The sequence below is a fragment of the Phyllopteryx taeniolatus genome, chromosome 6, assembly GCF_024500385.1.
Source record: "Phyllopteryx taeniolatus isolate TA_2022b chromosome 6, UOR_Ptae_1.2, whole genome shotgun sequence".
Taxonomy (NCBI): Eukaryota; Metazoa; Chordata; class Actinopteri; order Syngnathiformes; family Syngnathidae; genus Phyllopteryx; species Phyllopteryx taeniolatus.
In genome coordinates, this window is record NC_084507.1 from 12,396,080 (window position 1) to 12,418,302 (window position 22,223).

Consider the following 22,223-nt stretch of genomic DNA (forward strand, 5'->3'; position numbering starts at 1 on the left):
GGGTACACCCTGAACTGGTTGCCAGCCAATCGCAGATATATCCATCCATCCATCCATCCATTTTCTGAGCCGCTTCTCCTCACTAGGGTCGCGGGCGTGCTGGAGCCTATCCCAGCTGTCATCGGGCAGGAGGTGGGGTACACCCTGAACTGGTTGCCAGCCAATCGCAGATATATATATATATATATATATATATATATATATATAATTACTTTTTTTCTGTAATGTTTTTCACACCTCTTTGAAAATATACAATGTTCTTTCTTAAAAATATGGGAATTTCCCAAAAAATATGCACAGTACTGCACAATTTTTTTGCAATTCTTTTCTTGAAAATGTATGACTTTTTGTCTTAAAAACATGTATGCCTCTTCTTCTAAATAGCCATCCATCCATTTTCTATATCGCTTATCCTCACTAGGGTCGCGGGTATGCTGCAGCCTATCCCAACTAACTGCGGGCGGGAGGCGGGGTACACCCTGAACCAGTCGCCAGCCAATCGCGGGAGATAGTCTTCAATCAACCTTCCTTGCATGTTTTTGGGATGTGGGAGTAAACCAGAGTACCCGGAGAAAACACACGCAGGTACGGGGAGAACATGCAAACTCCACACAGGCGAGGCCGGATTTGAACCCAGGTCCTGCAGAATTGTGAGATGGATGTGCTAACCAGTTGTCCACCGTGCCACCCATGTTTTAAATGTTGTAAAATATTCTTTTTAAATCAGTGACTCTTTTCCAAACGACTAGTGGGAGCCCTGCATACCACTAGTGTTACTCGTACCACACTGAGAATCACTGGTTTACAAAACAATCACTAAACTTTTCCTTTGGAAAGTCCGCTTAGCTTAAATCTAATACATAATCGCCCACCATGCCGCCTCTTGAAAAAAAAAAATAATTAAAGTCAGTCCTGCTATATCAGAGAGTAAGTGAAGGCCTCGTTTGATTTTCAAAAGATTCACGTGGAAGATAGAAGGCGTGCAATGACGTAATTAATTGTAACTGTTCATCAGATGGAGGTGAATACGCATCATTTGGAGGCCTTGTAAACTTTAGGCATGTATGTGTATCTGTGTTTGTGTGTGTACAGGGGGTGCACTGGGGGTCAGGGTTGTTGTCATCTGATGTAATCAGATGATGGAGGAATGTGTGTGTGTGTGTGTGTGTGTGTGTGTGTGTGTGTGTGTGTGTGTGTGTGTGTGTGTGTGTGTGTGTGAGTGAGTGAGGGGTCCTTGCCACTTTTAACCTTCTCGTCTCCTGCACGCCATTACGAGGAAACCAGTGAGAGAGTGACATCAAAACCTTGGACAGTGGACACATGCACACACACAACTTCAAGGCAATGTTGACAGAAGTGGATCGGTGTGTGTTTGTGTGTGAGAGAGAGAGAGAGAGAGAGAGAGAGAGAGAGAGAGAGAGAGAGAGAGAGAGAGAGAGACACACATATGCTTTCTCGCCAATGCTGCTGATCTTCCTTATTTTTAGCTCAGATCGAGTTTCTCCAGCCCTCCTGGCAGCTTGGAGCAGCTCCCGAGCGTCTGGCAGCCCGAGTGGAGCTGAGGTCGGGAACGATAGTGCACGGACACCAGGGAAAGTGCCAAGTCATTGTGATGCTCTTCTGATGATGATTTCAACAGGAAATACTGCACCGTGCCAGGTAAAGGCAATCACATGGGCATGCTCGTATGTATTATGTAGAGTATGTTAAATTGAGCATTTACCATTGACATAGATCAGAAATGTCATTTCAAATACTCTTTGCTAATGTCTTCATTGCACCCCATGTAGGTTTTTAATCCAGTTTCTTTGGCTCATCGTTTCTCCTCCTGGTCCTCTTTTGTTTGATTTTTTTCCTCTTCAGATGAGGCGAAGTAAACAGGAAGTGATGCTGCAGCAGGATGAAGGTGAGGAGCGACATTTTTCCCAATAAAGTCCTCCACTGGTCATTTATGAAAATCATGATGATTGTCAAGGGTTTTTTTAGGGTTATTTTTACTTGCATTTAGGGGGAACAGTTGTATATTTTTTAGAAATGGTATGTTTTTAAGGGGGAAAACAACTACAACACAAATGTCACACATTGAAAAAAAAGTTGTATATTTTTTATTTTTAAAAATTAAGAATTCTTTTTCAGAAATAAAAAAGTTGATAAAAGTCGTTTATATTTTGTAATGTTTTTGGAAAATTACATTTTAGCAAAAAAACATTTCTTCAAGATAAAAGTCATTTTAGGAGAAAAAAATATAAATTTAAAAATAATTTTTAAGAAGAAAATTACATATTTTAGGAATTAATGTATATAGAGTATATTGTTTTAAAAATTGTGAATGCTGTAAATATTTTTGGTGTGGGGAACATCTACTGCGATTGGCTGGCAACCAGTTCAGGGTGTACCCCGCCTCCTGCCAATGATAGCTGGGATAGGCTCCGGCACGCCCGCGACCCTAGTGAGGAGAAGCGGCTCAGAAAATGGATGGATGGATGGGGAACATCTATACGATAGTATAGTATATACATTTCATAGAATAGTAACTATACTATATATGCTATATACTACCATACTATGACCTATAGATACCTTTTTATACTTTACTATATACTATGTATATACTATGTACATTACTATTTTTAAAGAAAGTGAGATATTTCAAATAAAATTGCATATATTTTCAGGAAATCGATTTCTATTTAGAAAAACTTTTATTTTTTTATAATAAAGTTGTATATTTCCAAGTAAAAAACAAAGGCATAGGATGTTTTTAAAAAACAAAAACTATATTTGGAATTCTTAGAAAATAAAGTCCTAATTTCGCACCAAAAAAATCCTTTTGGGCAAAAAAAATGTTGCATATTTCTTAGAATAAAGTTGCAGATTTCTTAGGAAAAGAAGCTCTATATTTGAAAAAAAAACAAAAATTTTCATGAAAAAACAGGTTGGACGTTTTTGAGAATAGAATGTTTCCAGAGGAAAAAAATATATATTTCAGAGATTTTTTTTATATATATAATTATTTGTAAGTGAATAAAGGTGTATATTTTCAAGAACAGTGTTGGATTCTGGGGGGGAAAAAAAGTTGAATACAAAACAAACGTTTAGGTTTTTGCAGTGGCGTGCAAAGGTGTGGAGCTGCTCGGGGCACAATAGGCTTTTGTAATGCCCCTTGATAACAAATGGTCACCAGTGGAGGAGGCTCGGGGCGTGTGGGCGGTGGGGGTAATGGAAATTTTACCACCTCAAGTTATGTTTTTCCCTAGCAAAATTCGGATGTGGGTTTGGATGTCCACCAAAACCCATTTGGATGAGTCGCCTACCACCCCCTCAGCCCCCGGCCCCAATCCCCACTCCTTTGCAGACCACTGTATTTTGGAGAGAGAGGTTGGATATTTTATCGAGAGGATTTATATTTCCTCAGGAAAAAATATGTATCTTAAAAAAAATTACATATATTTTCTAGAAAAAATGCTATTTTTTAGAAAGTTATATTAAGAAAAAATGTCAGATGTTTTTCTTATATATTTCCTCATATCAGTCATATTTTTGAGAGAAAAGTGGTATTTTTTAGTCATATCGCTCAAGAAAAACGTTGCATATTTTCTAGAAAAAAAGTTATATATATTATGTTTTTGGAGGAAAAGTTATAATACGTTTTAAGAAACACGTCTTTTATTTTCTAGAAAAAAAGTCTTCTATTCTGTAAAAAAAACAAAATCAGATATTTTCGAGGGGCAAAATGTTAAAGACAAGGTAAAGTGAAAGTGAAGTGATTGCAGCGTGATGAAGGTGAAGGGCAACTATTTCCCTATGAAGTGCTTCCCTTGTCGTGCTGAATTTATTAAAATACACCCATTAAATACACGCTTCAGCTGAGGTTTTATTAGTTGTATTATTTCAATCAAACGCTCCCCTGGGAGCCGCATGCGGTCCACGCGCCTTACCCTGCCCACCACTTGGCTTCAACGCATTATGGTGCCACAGTGTTGACATTTAGGAGGCTGTGTGTGGGTCACAAATAGACTATTTATTAAGATGTTCCACGAAGGCTGGCAAATGCCCACTAATAGGAGTCACTTGACGTGGTGTTCAATTATAGTGGCTCCACGACATCTAGTTGAGCTCCAGGGGTCGCCAGTTCGCTTTCAATTGAACTTTCACGGAAAGGCTGACCCTGCAATGTGACTAATATGAAATTAAACTATATTGTTAATCACTATTGTGATGCTAACCATTCTTAACGATTTGATAAGTACTTATCATATTTGTCTATTTGTTGTTATTTTAATAACTAAACGCAAAAGTGAAACCACTTTACTACGACATTGCATTTGACGTTGAAAAACTATATATATATTTTTAATAAGGAATAACACGTAATTAAATGGTGGTATTTCCTTGTTTAGTTGGCTGGTTGTCATACTGTTGCTAAACTGGCCGAATGCGACATCCTTCAGTTCGAACACTTACTATAGACTGTTATTTCCGAACCGAACCATAAAGTTTAATAGAGGGGAGCTTGTCGTATTGTTTGGCGTTTTGTGTTTTCTAAATGATCAAATGCTCGAGCCCAAACGAGATATTTTATATATATTTTCATAAAGTATTGATAAAAAACATAAGTGGTGGGGAAAAAAATACGAATAAAGCAGAGTAGATTATTATTTATCGTCGTGTTCCCCCCACACAGACGCTTAATCTTCGCGCTCGCTCGTCCGCCTCGGAAGGTTGAGGCGGACAGTTATTTCCCGGACTGAACCATAAAGTTTGCTCGAGGGGTGATCATTGGTTCGTTTTGTTTTTTTTGCCGTATCTAATTACACGTAATTTGATTCCACATAAATTCATTTAAATATTATGTCAGTGTCAATACCTCTGAAAACGTTTTGGGCGATTAAAGTGAACTACGAGAAAACTAGTTCATTATTCATTATCACAAGTGTCAAATCTTCGAATTCGCTCTTCCAACTCCCCGCCCCCTTTCACTGACCGACAACAATAAACTCATCCATTTATCTGTACTTAGCTTTTTCTGCAATAGCTTATTTTATCAGGGTGTTTTAAATAAAAAAAATGGTAGAAGCTAACGCCCTTTAGTTCGTCTTCGGTCTTTTCGGGGGAGGAGGAGAACGGCGGCGAGGGGCCTGCAAAAGAAAGAAGTCGACGCAGGGGCTTAGGAGAAGAAAAAGTTGGCCCAACATTCGCTTCGAGGCGAGTTTGCCCGGTGGATGCTAACGGTTAGCCCCGGCGGATGCGCTCCTCCTCGGTCGGGTGAGCGTCCGCACCACCATGTTGATGTGTTCCGTGGAAAAAGTGGATTTTAACATCACATCGCGCCCCGTCGCTCGGCTCGTCTTCGAGGCCGAGCACGAACACCGGAATGGGGGGAACTCGTCCAACGGCAGGTAGGGAAAGAGAGAAGCTAGCGGGTCAGCTTGGTGATTGGAGTAAAACATTAACGTGGTTTAAAAAAAAAAAAAAAAAGGTGCTGGCTATATGTGCATTGATTGGAAAGTATATTTGCAAGATTAGCCTTGTCAAACATGTCCGTGCTAAGATTGTTCTTGTTCAAACACGAGAGCAAACAGTCTTCCTATGCTTTGCAGTGTGTCCCAGCCACACACACATACCTGTAGCCTTGCCAAACATTTCAAGAAACCCTTTTTTTAGGTTATGATCATGGGGTGCTGCTGTGTGTAGAGGGGGAAAAATAAATTTATTCCATTTTACATAATGCCGTGACATAATAAAATGTGGGAAAAGTGAAGCGCGTAGAATTTTTTCCAAATGAACTGAATGTATAGTGGTGCCTTAACTTACGAGTTACATGCATTCAGCATTTCAAATTACCGTAACTCCTCCCTACTTCGTGCAATTTTAATCGTTCGAACTGCCCCTGAAAGCTGCGAAATTAATTAATATATCTATTATTATGGTGCTAAAAGGGTTAAATAACTAAACAGTTTATGCGTCATATTTTCATGCTTTAATTGTGTTGCTTCTTCGGGTGTGTGCGTCTGACCACAAGGGGGCAGTTTAATTTATAGAGTGGAACCCCAATATAACAGAATAATAGGAGGGGGAAGGGGGGGGGGGGGGGGTCGTTAGATAATACCGATTGTCCGATACTACAGTGTTCCCCAACCTTCTTTGCACCGCGGACCGGTTAGGAATCAGCATTTTCTCACGGACCGGTTGTGTGTGTGTGTGTGTGTATATATATATATATATATATATGTATATATGTATATGTGTGTGTGTGTGTGTGTGTTAGAAATTCAATTCTAAAAAAATTAAGTGTTAGAATTTCGAATTCAAACTGAATTTTGCTACCACCATCTAGTGCTCATAACTTTATTTTTCTCCCAACTGTATGCATAGAATCATCTGATCAATGGCTCAAATCTCAAAAAGCTCATAAGTCGTGTCACTCGTAAGTCAAGGTACCACTGTGTGTTTTTGTGCATTTGTGCCTTTTGCAGAGCATCTCATGTTGCTTATGTAAAGTTTGTCTCCTCCATTGTGTGTGTGTGTGTGTGTGTGTGTCTTTCAAACACACCATGGGGATATGTGGGTTTGCTGCTTTTTGTTGGAATGTTCCCCTATGACCTTGTTGAGTGTTCTTCCGCATCGCCGTCACACACTTTGGGTCTTTCATGGACTTGTTTTGAATGTTATCAAATGTTATGTAATACTCACAACAGGAAGTGGGTGCTCTCAAATTCCCCCCTCACTGGCATTAGGCCTTGTCCCTGGCCAGGAGCAAGGCTCCTAATATATATATTTTTTTCTTTGAGGAACAGTTTTGCTAATCCTTCAATTGAGGAGCAAATTTCTAATTTTGAGGAGCAATCTTTTGCAGGTTTATTGCACAGGGACCAGAAGCAGGGGTTTTATTAAACAATAAAACAATGACAATATAATGGGGGTATTTAATGTAGGGCTAGAGCTATCGAATATTATAGTGCTCTAATAGCCTCCAAAACCCTCTTCTGTTTGGGTACATAACCCATTTTACCTGTAATTCCTCTCTGACCACATTTGACGTTTTTTCACCTACATGATTCAAAGTGTACCCATTTACAGTTCAGATCGTAGTAGGGCTGCGCATTTATGGCCAAAGTACTAATTAGGGTTGGGAATCTCTGGCACAAGGCTGATTCAAAACATATCTAGAGGTAGCGATTCGATTCAAAAACGATATCTTTATGGGTGTAATGATTCAATATGATTTGATTCAGTATGGGAGCAATACGATATTCGATTCGGTGCAGAAAAAAATGTGATAGTTAACATTTACACATGTGCTAATCATAAAGAACTTTGACTTAACGCAATTCTATAAAATTAAATTTTTCTAACCTTATTGTCAAACATGTACAGTAAAAGACCACCTAACCCTGAGCATTGTTGCTTTATGGCACTGTTAAAAAAATATATGTAAAATATATATTTTTTAAATATCAAATTAATTTAAATAGACCAACAATTAATTTAGAAGATTTTCTCTTCTCAAACTTTGCACAAACAATATTTAAAGAGCCATGTTGGATCTCGCACATTCAAGCAAGTACCGCCACTGCACACACGCACTGCTTTTTTTTTTTTTTTTTTTTTTTTCTCTCCCTCCCCCCCCCCCCCCCGCTGAGTGCTGACTGACTTTTTGAACTTTTAAGTTGCGATGGTTAACTTAGTTCAACTGGCGATTGTTGTCAGTTTCGGGACATACCTGGCTGTGTGTCCTCTCGGAAATTTATTTTTAGGATCCCACAGTACTAACTCGAACGTATAAGTGGACCACAAGGACTCGAGAAGAAGCATTACTTTGCCGAGTTACAGCCCAAGGAAATTGCCGTGATATACCTAACTTTGCTATACTGTCTGTGTGCTTACAATCTGCGGTGCACATTTCGCTGCCGGCCCTGGTGTCGACATCATACTTGAGATAAGGTACACAACGTGACGTCGCGTTCAATGTTTACAACTCCTGGGGGAACGTTACTTTGCTATCGTCGTGACCACGAAAGTAGTTTAACTACTGAAAAGCTGTTTGATGTTGAAATAGTGATGCTATGGAGAAATGTAGTTAAACTAGTAGCCTCACTGGTTTCCAGCACTGCTGCGTTTGGTTGTAAACATAACGTTACCTGCGGAGCACAGCGCGAGACCTCTCGCACTTGTTTTACGAGATGAAAACCATAAACCTTCAGTCAGCTGATTTCTAGCCTCGCCATATTCGGTCCACTGCCCTACAACCAATGTATCTAAGGATTACTGGCGGATTTTGTATCGATAACTGAGTCTGCTACCGATACAGTCGTATCTCTCGCCTTTACGAACAGATATCCGGTCGCATCAGTTTATAATTCCCAACCCTAGTAATAATCTTGATTATTTTGATCAATATTGTGATCATAATTAGGCTTTACATGATCAGGATTTCTGGGACCGATCACCGATCAGTGAGTTTAAAAAAACGATAATCGATCACCGATCCAATCACGAGATGGAGCAATGTTTTCAATGTAAATGACTTGTTCATTTATTGTATATACTTGTATACTGAGTATCTTCAAAAGTATTCTCTAGTCAGGTCATGTATTCTAATCAGTCTGGTCAAACCAACATTACAACATGACAGAAATAATGGGTGCTAACTTGCTGTAATTAAATTATTGTAATTAAATTACTTCACTCACACCGAAACTATAGAGCATGATTTGACAGAACGCAGGCATGTTTACGTACAACCGTTAGTGCTAGCAGCAGCTTGCTATGCTACGTAACGTTTTGTTGCCTCCTTGCGAGCCGTGTCGTATTAAAAGTACGTAAACATACCTCAAGAAATCCTTGAATGAAAGTCCTTTCCCGAGCACCGGTGACCACCACCACGTTTTTCCCCATGTTGTTCTTATAATACACACGGCGCTATGCTTTTTTGTCGTCGCCATGGTAACGAGTGTATCCGGTCGCATTTGAGTTGACAAGATAAAGCTCAGTGATGGTAAAAGACGGGATGCAGTGGTATCTGAATACAAGATTATTGCAGTAGTTTGACAGTGCAATCGTGAAAGACCAAATTCGTCTGATCCAGGCATTATGTGTTGTCTGTCCCACACGCTTTTCAGTAACGATTTAAGAGCACAGCGAACAATCCAGGGTCTGAGATTATATGGTGGCCCGGGGCCACTACACCACCTATGTATAGACACTGGCCCGCTCGGGCCAGTACAAATTTCTAAGTCACCGAAAATTTTCGCACGCCGAAAAATGACCCAAAACTGTATTTTCAGTGTTGATCTGAAATTATTTTATCACCGAAACATCCCGTCCAAGGCAGGATGTTGTGATGACGCAAGGAGAAACTGCGACCAGCACTGCCTGACTGGATAAACGCGCACATATTCGGGTTAGCCCCAGAGGATAACCGAAGCTAACGCCGTTAGCCTCATACAGCAGTTCTTACTTTGCAGCCTGTAGAATGTTAATCTGCCCTCCCTTAGTGTGCTTTAAGATGTTTATTGACACCCCAGTTGGAGTTTACTGTAAAACTAAGTGCACAAAAACCCTCATTTTTTATTTAAATACAAGACACACATCGTTAGAGAAATCGCCAGATTCATGCTAACAGTCAAACCCTTTTTTAACAGAAAACCCTTTTGACACGTTAGCTAATATTAACATTTGGTCACGGGAGGGATTTTCCTTCAAATAATAAATATTCACACACAAACGCCGTAGTAACACATACAGACAGGTAACATAGCAATACTCACAGGTAGGCCTGTCACCAAATTTTTTTTAAGACAATACATTGTTCCATAGTAAGTTACCAGGTGGCTTAGTACTACAGTGAAGTTGACTGACATGCCTCTGGTCAACACACAATCCACAGTGAGTTTCATTAAATAAATTCGCAAATACCAACCGAGCCTGACGTATAGTATAGCTCACAGGTGCCAAACTCGAGGCCTGGGGGCCAGATACGGCCCGCCATATCATTTCATGTGGCCCGCGTAAGCAAATCATGTGCGTCTACTTCATGTTCTTCTGGGCCAAAATTTCAAATTGTCTTCACTTTTAATAACACTTTTTAAAATAAGAAAGGAGTGACGCTGTCAGACAGATACATTTAGTGTTTAGACCATTTTCAATTGTACAAAAACCAAGCTGATGTCCAAAAACTGGGACAAAATTTCACTAAACGCGTAACAAAAGGAATTACACACATTGTATATTTAAATACAAGACACACATGATCATTTTAAAAATGGTGAGCTTAACGCTAAAAGTCAATGGACCCCCCCAATTGACAAGCTAGAACTAGCATTAAATCACAGGTGGGATTTACCCTCAAATAACGAATATTTATATACAAACTCCGTAGTAACACATACAGACAGGTAATATAACCATACTTAGAGGCATATATTCTGGCTAATCTGTGAAAAAAAAATTTTGTTATCGCGACGTTCTTCTATTATTATTATTTTATTTTATTTTTTTACTGCAAACGTATTGCTCCATAGGCGGCACGGTGCACAACTGGTTTGCACATCTGCTTCAGAGTTCTGAGGACCTGGGTTCAAATCCGGCCTTGCCTGTGTGGTATTTGCAGGTTGTATATCTGCGTGGGTTTTCTCCGGGTTCTCCGGTTTTCTCCAACATCCCACAAACATGCATGTTAGTCACATTAAAAATGTGATCGGGACATCCCAAGCGACTATACATTTCATATGGTTCCGCAGTTATAACGGCCCTCTGAGAGGATCCATAACTACATTGTGGTCCGTGACAAAGATGAGTTTGACACCCCTGGTATAGCTAATGCACACACTCATAACAATATGAAACAATTGCAAGTAAAGAGCAACGTTTAGCTTGATTTTCTACAACCGTAGTTAAAAAGAGCACCGCAAGGAATTGTGAGACGCATCAGTAACTGATTGATTGACTGCTTATCTATCGACTGCTTATCTATCTCAAATTAAGACATCTGCAAATATTTGCTTTTACTTTGTAAAACAATGATCAACATTTTTGCCTATTTTCTGATGTCTACCAAACCGGTAGCTGAATCATAATCAATTTGTTTGTGCATTCAAACACTGTCAGTTTGAAATAATGCTCTGTTTTTGAATAAAGGAATGTAATTTTTTTTTTACCAGATTAATTGAAAAATTATTGATAGATTATTTAAATAATAATTTTTGCAGCCCTAATTGAGTTATGCGATTAATCGTTGCAGCCCTAGATAGAAAGTTCACTCTGTGTCATATACTGTGAGCTTGTATGACTAGACCAGAGTGAAATGCAGTGCTTAGCTCAGTGGAGGACTTTATTGACTTGTTCCATACCTGAAGCTCCTTGTTAATAGCTATTGGGATGACAGCCTGCCTTTTAAGTGCAAAGTCTTTTCACCCCTCAGGAGTCGCAAAGATGAGCCTCGTAACACAAACTTGACGGCAGCGGAGCTGTGAGGAAACCATGCACGCAGAGATAGTGGATGTCCTAAACAGAGAATTTTGTTATTTCTAAAGAATTACTGATTTCTTAAGGAGAGCATTTTCTCAGATCGCGGGCTCGACGGGCCTGGATTCTTGACAAGCCGACTGCCGGCATTCCCCGAGATGACCATGTCCTCCACTCAGCCCGTCCCCGTCCCGACGCTGACCATCGTGCCCCCGTCTTCCGACACAGAGTCCTGGTCCCACTCGCCCAGCCCCCGACCCACTCGCGCCAGTCGCCACCCGTGCTCCTACCGCGGCTGCAGCCGGAACAAAAAGCAGAGCACCGACAAGCAACCCGGTACCCCGCAGATCGTAATTGAGGAGGAAGTTGCCTCCGTACCCTCTGCTTTTGTGGCCCCCGTTTCGAAGAGGGAGGATCAGGGCCAGGACCTCCTCCTGCCGCCGTCCCAATCTTTGTTGCGTAGCCCTTCTCCCAGCCGGCGCTCCCGGTGGTCCCTCAAGAGCCTGCTGGGCAGGGACTCTGACTGGGACAGCTGCAGGTTAGTGCGCTGGCCTCCTACAACAGTTGGCAACCCATAATTACACGGAGGTTATATACAGCGCAACCCTAATGTTACTTTAGACGATTTTACAATTGCCACGCTCCTATATGACCAACATTGAAAATACAGTAGAGTAGTGTTCATCAAATACGAGGCAGAGGTTTTAGTCCTAAAAAATATATTTAATATTATTGTAAGCCAGTGTAACGTCATACACAGTTTGAACATTACAACTGTGCTTAAACATCCATCCATCCGTTTTCCGTACCGCGTATCCTCACTAGTGGGGGAAAACAATATATAATTAATGATTCGATTGAAATGCACTGCACAAAGCCAAATAAAAATTATACCCACATGTATGTAAACACTTCTAAAAGATTCAATGAAAATGTATTGTACTTAAATGTTAAAGTTCCAGGAAAGTGGCCCAAAGAATGTCTTGTTAATTTGACACACCACAGAGAAAAGTATTAACAAGCCTGACAAATTTTAAAGAGTAAAAAAAAAAATCACCATGTATGTGAAATCAGGCTTCAAAATGGTCAAGAATTGAGATGGTCTTTCAGCTTCCAGATGCTGTGGGCGTGTTGCTTAATGCTATGAAAACACCGCCCCTTTGAACTTCACTTAATCAAATACTTGCCTTCTTTCCAGGCTTCTAAGCCAGCAGACGACAATTCCCAGCGATACACATTTTACATGTTCTCAGGGGCTGCAGAGAGGCACTCAGTGTTGGCTTGGCAGCCTCTGAGCCCCGCGCCGGGACAATTTTCCCTGCTTTGCCTGTGTTGAAATTCAGCGGGCCGTGCATCACGCTGCTATGGACGCTGAAGGGTGCACCATCTGCGGCCACAGCAGTGTGATGGAGCTTTTTATTTTATTTTATTTTATTTTTTTAATTGTATTTTATTTTCCCCCCTTCTCCCTCCTCCTCGCCCAGCGATGTCACGGTCTGCAAATGTGAGGCTGACACCCATAGTAACTCCTTTCCACCTAGCAAGCGGCCGCCTGCGCGGTCGATCCCATCCGGTTCACCGCTCCCTCACTTCGTGCTGTGATTGGGGTCACATCACAGCAGATACACTTTAGTCCAAATAACACAAAACACATTACAATTCAGGGAAGATATATATATTTTTTTTAGTTGTAGCAGGCATAGTTTGATGGCTAACTGCACGCTGTAGTGGTAGAACTGGGTCAAGTCATGAATAAGGATGTGGCAATTCTGCTGACTGGCCACTGCATGGAATAAGGGCACTTGGTGTTCATATAGTGTAGGAGGGAACTCACGCCAGAAAGTATTTGCACCGGCCCGCTGTCATCACAGGGGTAGTTTTTAGCCCTGCCCCAAAAATCTGGCTAGCTGAGATGCTGAAAAAGGGTTTTGAACTACGTACACTATATTGCCAAAAGTAGTTGCTCACCTGCCTTGACTCACATATGATCTGAAGTGACATCCCCTCTTTATCAAAAGGGTATAATATGACATCGGTTAATCTTTTAGAGCTACAGTATAACAGCTTAACTCTTCTGAAAAGGCTTTCCACAAGTTTCAGGAGTGTGTGTGTAGGGAATCTTTGACCATTCTTCCAGAAGCGCATTTGTGAGGTCACACACTGATGTTGGGCGAGAAAGCCTGGCTCTCAGTCTGCACTCAGAACACCTTTGGGATGAATTAATCAGGTTAATGTCAGGACTCTGTGCAGGCCAGTCAAGTTTATCTACACCAGACTCTCTCATCCATGTATTTATTGACCTTGCTATGTGCATTGGTGCAGTCGTGTTTAAACAGGAAGGGGCCATCCCCAAATTGTTCCCACAAAGTTGGGAGCAATGAATTGTCCAAAAGCTCTTGGTATCCTGAATCATTCAGTTCATTTCACTGGAGCCAATATTTTGGACAGTTCCATGCTCCCAACTTTGTGGGAACAGTTCTTCCATTTCTAACATGACTGTGCACCAGTGCACAAAGCAAGGATGAACTTGACTGGCCTGCACAGAGTCCTGACCTCAACACGATAGAACACCTATGGGATGAAATAGAGCGGAGACTGAAAGGCAGGCCTTCTTGTCCAATATCGGTGTGTGACCTCACAAATGTGCTTCAGGAAGAATGATCCAAAAGTTCCCATGAACATGCTCCTAAACCTTGTGGACAGACTTCTCAGAAGAGTTGAAGCTGTTGTAGCTGCAAAGGGTGGACATATTCAACCCTATGGGTTAGTAATGGGTCGTCACTTAAGTTCAAACGTGAGTCAATGCAGGTGAGTGAATACTTTTTGCAATATAGTGTATGTTTCAACAATCCAGTACTAAATTCTTCTCAATCTTTGTCTTTTTCAACACTTGGCTTGAAACATATTTAATGTATTTAGAGAGAAACAAAAAACATGAGAATGACTTTAACTGTCTCTTTAAATACAACTGAACTGTACTGACATGTACTCTACTGGATAAAAAATAAATAAAATTAAGCCACATAACATTATTCAGTTTGAACATTTATTCAAGTCATTCTCTCATAACACATTTTGCGACTCGCTGCTTTAGACATACTGTACTCTGAGTAGCCAGGACAGATGTAGTCTGAGTGAACTGTTTGTTAGGCTAACTTGTAATTACAATAATATACTAATTATATTACACAAATGATAATTTTATATTGAAACCAAAAGATGTTAATGATACAAGGGTAAAATTTTAATATTACAAAAAAAGCATGTGGAAAATGTGTAATTTACAAACAAAATACAGTTAAAGTATTACGAAAGAAAAAAGTCACAAGAAAGTCATAATAGTAAAATTTGCGTGGAAAATGGCTTAATTTTACGAGAATAAAGTCATAATAATATAAGAGTAATATTGCGAAATGTAAGTTTTACTATTAAAAGAAGAAAAACTTGTGATTATAAGAGAAGAGTTGTGATTTCACAAGAAGTTTAAGTAAAAACTTATTTTAGGAGAGTCGTAGAAGTATTTCAAAGCTTACATGAAGGGGGATGGTTTTGATATAATAAAGTGGTTATATTGCAATGAAAAATGTTGAATTTTTTTGTCTTAATTGAAAGTAATCAACAAAATTGTAAGATAATCAGAAAATCAGATAGAAAAGGAGTAATTTTTATGAGAGAGTGACATTATTTAAAATTAGAAAGATCAAAATTTTATGAGAATAGCCAAAATAGAGAGAGGAAAAAAAATCACCTGCAGAAAATGGTGATTTTTATCAATAGTCAAAATTGTTTTAAGAAAGGAAAGCGTAAGATTGCATGGACAATTCTGGAATTTTTGCCAAGTAAAGTCATAATCGGGCAAAGTAAGATTACGTGGTTGAAGTCGTAATTGTATGAGAATATAGTTATATAATAGTTACATCCATCCAATTTCTGAGCCGATTATCCTCAAAACGGTCGCGGGAGTGCTGGAGCCTATCCCAGCTATCATTGGGCAGGAGGTGGGGTACACCCTAAACTGGTTGCCAGCCAATCGCAGGGCACACATAAACAAACAACCATTCGTACTCACATTCACACCTAGGGGCAATTTAGAGACTTCAATTAACCTACCATGCATCTTTTTTTGGGATGTGGGAGGAAATCGGAGTGCCCGGAGAAAACCCACGCAGGCACGGGGAGAACATGCAAACTCCACACAGGCGGGGCCGGGATTTGAACCCCGGTCCTCAGAACTGTGAGGCAGACGCTCTAACCAGTTGTACACCGTGCCGCCTATATAATAGTTATAATACTATAAAGAAAATTGTTATATTACCATGACAATTTTTTTTTATTTTACAAGAATAAGATGGCAGTATTAAAAGAGAAAACCTGAAAGGTCATGAGAAAAAGGTCAGAATTTTATGAGTAGTCAAAGTAATATTGAGTATAATTTTGAAGAGTAATCAAAATAGTTTTAAGAAGAAAAAAATATCGTAAGATTACAAGGAAAATCCATAGTGAACAAAGTCGTAATGGGGGTAGTAAGTATATGTGGTAAATGTCATTTAATAATTGTAATACAGAAGGCGTAATTTATGTAAATAAAGTTGCAGAATATCAAGAAAAATGCTTGCATTATAATGAGAAAAATTTGAATTTTACTAAAATAAAGTTGACATAGTACAGGGGGTGGGAACTACGATCAGATGAAAAAAAGGCATATTTTACTCATAATAGTGAAAGTAAATTCAACTTAAAATAATAGTTGTTCCATTCGTTATGATCATCATTTCAGGAAAAAAACAAAAAACAAAAAAAAGCAAAACACACTTGTGGTGTTAGTTCTTTAGATCTGGGGTGTAAAACTCAATTTGGGCTACATTATAGTTATGATTTCCCTCCAAGGGCCATTACGACTCTAAAAAACATTGAAATGTATAATTGCGTCATCATATTACTACATATCCACAACAAATTGATGAATAGTAATAGTTTGTTGAAATTGTTCAACTGTTATCCAATTTATTTTATAAGGAGATTTGCTGACATCTTGCATGTATGATGACATAGTTCAAATTTAACGAACAGTATCTGTGCAGCTTTTGGGGCATCGGCCATTTTTTTGTGTGCTTTCCAGTGGTGCATTTCCATCGTTTTAAAGTTGATTTCATCTCAATTTATTCAGAGAAATGGTTCCGTCTATGCTCCTGTCATACATAATGTCTAGCTGCTGGAAACAACGTCTGCATGGTCAGCACTTTGCGTGACACACTTTGCGAGGATTTTGTGCCAAGTGTCACGCTGGTCCTAATGGTAAAGTTATACAGTGGAGATGAGTCTGCTGATATCCCGTCGTTCTCGTGTGCATTATTATTTACGAATCCCCCTCTTAAAACAAGTCGCAACAGCGAGCTTATTATTGACAGTAAACTCACTGAGCAGTCACAACAAGCCGGGAGGTGGGGCCTCCATGCTCCCTTCACACACTGCTTCAGAATCATGACATCACTCTCAGCCAATCGGAGCCTGCCTCTCATCTGATGATGTCACGCAGGCCCAATCAGAGGAGGTTCTGTATGGTGAGGGTGATCCCCAACCCCCCTCAACAACACCCTTCTCTCCTCTTCCCTTCTTTATGCATCCATTTTATTGACTCGTACATTTTGAGCTCATGATGTATAGACGAGATGTCTGCACATTTTTCCACTGATGGCCACACAAAAATAGAGGGAATAAGAGGGCCACATCATCTTGTTTGTGAAATCTACATATTATTTAAAGATGTTATTAGTACAATTGCATTCATAGTGGTTACTGTACTAACCTCACTAAAATCAATACATTGCAATTGCATAAATTAATGTTTAAAAGAATAAATCAATTACACACTTATTAAAATATTTACTTAGCGCAGACATTCCAACAATGTTTTATCTTCGAGCTATCAAAGGGCTATCCTTGAAATAAATAAATACTGCTACATAAAATAATGCACAATAGAAAATATTTTTTTATATAAAGGCAGCTTTCCCCAAACTTTACTGCCTTTGAACATTTTCATGTGAACACATTTTTGGTTAGGTGAAACGGTGGACGACTGTTTAGCACATATGCCTCACAGTTCTGGGGACCGGGGTTCAAATCCCGGCCCCGCCTATGTGGAGTTTGCCTGTTCTCCCCGTGCCTGCGTGGGTTTTCTCCGGGTACTCTGGTTTTCTCCCACATCCGAAAAAGATGCAGTGTAGGTTAATTGAAGACTCTAAATTGCCCGTAGGTGTGAATGTGAGTGTGAATGGTTGTTTATATGTGCCCTGCGATTGGGTGCCGTCCAGTTCAGGGTGTACCCCACCTCTCGCCCGAAGATATCTGAGATAGGCTCCAGCTAGCCCGCGACCCTAGTGAGGATAAGCGGAATGGAAGATGAATGAATGACATTTTTGGTTAATTACTAGGGTCTGAACAACTTCAGATTGTTTTGTAGTTGATGCTAAGGTGATGATAGTTGAGTCGACGTCGACTGATTGATGATGGCACTATTTTTCTCAACTCGCGCACAAATGTAAAAAAATAAAATGTGCGCTCAAACCTTCTCCCTCACTCACACACTGTCTGGCTGCTTTGCTGAAGACACACCCCACACCCATACAAGTTCATCCAATCATATTAAGATACAATCAGAATTTATACAACTCTAACTACAATTCATGTAACACAACAGGATCGCTACTTGCAATAGTATATAAGAATAGTATGAAGTTTAAAACAAACTAAAAGAGGAGGCCAAAGTTTTCAGCAATGTATTTTACCAAACCTTAAGTTGTGTTGCTGGGAATGTTGTTGCAAGAGCTTTATAAAATCTGACTTTCTTTGACAGTACCTGAATGTATCAGGGGTGATCCAGAGCAGACAGACACACACTCACACACACACGCACGCACACAAACTGTGAGTGAGTTAAGACTGGAGGACAATCTTTCTTTGGCACATTATGCATTCATCTTGGCAATAAAGAGGTTATTAATCGACCATGGTTTGCCTCCGTGTCATTGTGTAAGAAAAGTGAGCAGTCAGTGTCCAAAACACGTGACTGGCGATTATTCGACTACAATCTATAACCATCATTGCGCAGTGGCTAAGTGACTGGTCGATTAGTCAACTAATTGGTTCAACCCCTATTATTTACACCCTAGAGATACAGTAAATAACCATTTTTTTACAATATCTATGATTCACACATGCCCCCACGCCTGCCGTATTGTGCCACTAGTCCGGCAAAAGTGTTACGAAAGTGCTGTAAAGTGTCATAGTGTTGGTTGGTGCGCGTTGCCTTACTTTTTGATGAATAAAGTCCTTGTTAGCACACAGTTGTTGTCCGCACATTATTGGACATAGTAATCTGACGATGAAGCTTCACTTTATCTCGCTGCCATTCCATGGTCCCCCTGTCGCTCGTATAGAGGCTAGTATGAAGCTAGCGGCGTTGGCTTCAGTTAGCGGTGCCGGTCGTGGTTTCTCCTTTCATCATCACAATAGCCTGTCTTGGACGGGAGGTTTCGGTGATAAAAAAAATTTCAGACCGACACTGAAAATGCAGTTTTGGGCCATTTTTGGGGGGCGAAAATTTCCGGGACTTAGAAATTTGGACTGGCCCGAGCGGCCAGCGTCTATAGGTAGGTGGTGGGCTGGGACAGCGGTGTAATGGCCCCAGGCCATCGTTAATGTCGGACCCTGGCTGTATGGTGGCAGTGAACTCAACTAAAACCAGCAGTTTGGCAGATGGTGAACAAATCTTCAAAAAATAGAATTCAAGCTGTTTAATGCCACAGCCAGTTGAAGTTTATCGTCAAATTTAACAAAAAAACAACCACTTAGCTTTGCTTTGATTAAAACCGTTTAGTAGAGGTGCCACGATTAATTGACAACAAATCGATTATCAAAGCAATCGATAACGATTTCTGATAATCGATTAATCGTTTAGAGACTAATTTCAGCCTCTCGACAGTAAATATTTATTCTAATAATACAGCAGTATATATTAATAATTATATTCTAATAATAACGTAGACTGATAGGGGTGCAGTATTATGGCAAAATACTAATCAAGATTATTTTGATCAATGTTGTAATCATGATTATTAATCATGATTATTCCTCATGTTAGGGAAAAGTCTTTTTTTATTGCACTACTTTTTAACAAACAATATGCAACAGTTTTCAGAATGATCTTTATTTGCCAAGTAAGTCAAAAACACACAAGGAATTTGTCCCCGGCAGGTGGAGCCGCTCTAGTACGACAACAGACATTTGACCAAAAATACTTTTGAGATATAAAAACACAATACGGAGAGTCACTGAGCAATGAAAGGTAACAGATATGAAAGTAGTGCAGAGTGGCAAGACTACTACAGTGATTGCACGAATAATGTATAATTGGCACGACAGAGATGTGACAACAATCTCAAGACAAAAATTGGCAGCACATTACAATGGAATTGTAAGTTTAGTAGTTGCCATTGGCAAAAGGGAAGACTGTATTGGAATGTCTGCTAGTTTGCATTGTTCGATAGCCCGGCGGAACGGTTGAAGACTGGTTAGCACATCTACATCACAGTTCTGAGGACCGGGGTTCAAATCCCGGACCCGACTGTATGGAGTTTGCATGTTCTCCCCGTGCCTGGGTGGGTTTTCTCCGGGCACCCAGTTTTCCTCCCACATCCCAAAAACATGTATGGTAGGTTGATTGAAGACTCTAAAGGGCCTGTATGAATGTGAATGCGAAAGGTTGTTTGTTTATATGTGCCCTGCGTTAGGCTGGCGACCAGTTCAGGGTGTACACCGCCTCTCGCCCGAAGATAGCTGGGATAGGCTCCAGCATGCCGGCGACCCTTGTGAGGATAAAGCAGTACAGAAAATGGATGGCTGTTTGATAGCGCCTACCTAAGGGAAGGAACTGGAAGAGGTTGTGACCAGGATGTGGAGGGTCCAATAGGATTTTTGCTCTTAGTTCTGGCAGTGTGCAAGTCCTCAAGGGGGGTTAGGGGGGTACCGACAATTTTTTCAGTTGTTTTGATTGTCGGTTGCAGTATGATTTTTGTCCTTTGTGGCAGCATCAAACCAGATTATGATGGATGAACACAGAACCGATTCAGTGACTGCTGTGTAGAACTGGCTCAACAGATCCTGTGCTTCCTCAGAGGTGTGATGGTGATGGTTTTCAGTTCAAAATGAATCTTTGAATAACAATAAATGATAGATAATTAAATTTAAAAATAAATGGACCCAAAAAAATTATACTTTAGCAAGTGCTAACTGAATAATTGTGCTATTACAAGGTACAATCACGATTTGCAACTTAATGGAAACAAATACATTTCACACATATAATGCAATGGCTGTAAGCACCGACTTTTCATTTGAAAACCCGCATCGTCAAAATAGTGATATGTCAAGGATGGTACTGCTTGACCATTAGTCAGTCGTGCACAGTCACAAACTGCAAAGAACTGTTGTGATTTCCCTCTCTATTTTCTCCAGGGTTTTTGTTTTTTTTTCCATTGCGGTCAGCTGAAAAGTTGAAGTCAAGGCAGCCGCTATAACGATTGAAAATAATGTCTTACCGTGACATGCTACCTCTCTGCCAATGTGCTGAGAGGACCAACTTAAAAATAAAAGCTTCATATATTACTGCATTTGACATCAATGCCATTTTAGGAATTTTTTATTTTTTATTTTTTTTTTTTATTTTTTTTTTATTTTTTTTTTTTTTTTAAGTTGGCACCCGAGCACAGTGCTGGAGCCTAATAAAGCCTGAACCATGCCTTCGTCCCCTGGTGGTTGGCTGACTAGGTTTTGGTCCCTGCTGCAAATAAAGCACTTTTCATACGGAGAAGTGCCCGCATTTTAAACGTAAAAAATCGCCGACGATCAAGTTCATTTAATCGTGGCAGCCAAACTCACGATCACGATTAACATTTTATTAATTGTGCAGCCCTACAGATTGATTATCTTTGTTTTATCAAAATATATTTTTTTATATATATATATATAGAGAGAGAGAGAGAGAGAGACTTGCAAACATATTTTACTTTGGAAAACAATTACCAACATTTTGGCCTATTTTCCGACATATGACGGACCAAACTGGTAAGTGAATCATCGTCAGTTTGTACATTTTCTGTGCTGTCAATTTGAAACAATGTCCTACTTTTGAATAAAGGGATATAAATTTAAGTTTTTTAAAATCTGTTTCATCCATTAATTTGCCATAAAAACAACAGATTAATTCATTATTAAAATAATAGTTAGTTGCAGCGATACTGTTTAGCATAATGCTAAAAAACAATCCAAAACACCAAAGACGGGCTAACGAATATAATTGGTGTCGCTTCTCCTAACTAGGGTCGCGGGTGTGCTGGAGCCTATCCCAGCTGTCATCGGGCAGGAGGCGGGGTACACCCTGAAGTGGTTGCCAGCCAATCGCAGGGCACATACAAACAAACAACCATCCGCACTCACATTCACACTTACGGGCAATTTAGAGTCTCCAATTAATGCATGTTTTTGGGATGTGGGAGGAAACCGGAGTGCCCGGAGAAAACCCAGGCTGGCACGGGGAGAACATGCAAACTCCACACAGGCGGGGCCGGGGATTGAACCCGGATCCTCAGAACTGTGAGGCGGACGCTGTAACCAGTCGTCCACCGTGCCGTATGGCAAAAACTTATTTTTTTATATATTAAATTTAATTGTCATACTGTATGTTTTTATAAACTACA

General features: G+C 40.0%; 1 protein-coding gene across 1 annotated transcript in view; it reads left to right on the plus strand.

The window, feature by feature from the left end:
* The first annotated feature begins 1,504 nt into the window (after positions 1-1,504).
* gramd1a (GRAM domain containing 1A) overlaps positions 1,505-22,223 on the plus strand; it is a 53,793-nt gene continuing 33,074 nt past the window's right edge. Inside the window, 3 exon segments of the mRNA XM_061776081.1 lie at positions 1,505-1,659; positions 1,791-1,906; positions 11,423-12,004. Of these exon segments, the coding sequence (XP_061632065.1) occupies positions 11,625-12,004 (380 nt within the window). The 5' untranslated portion in view covers positions 1,505-1,659; positions 1,791-1,906; positions 11,423-11,624.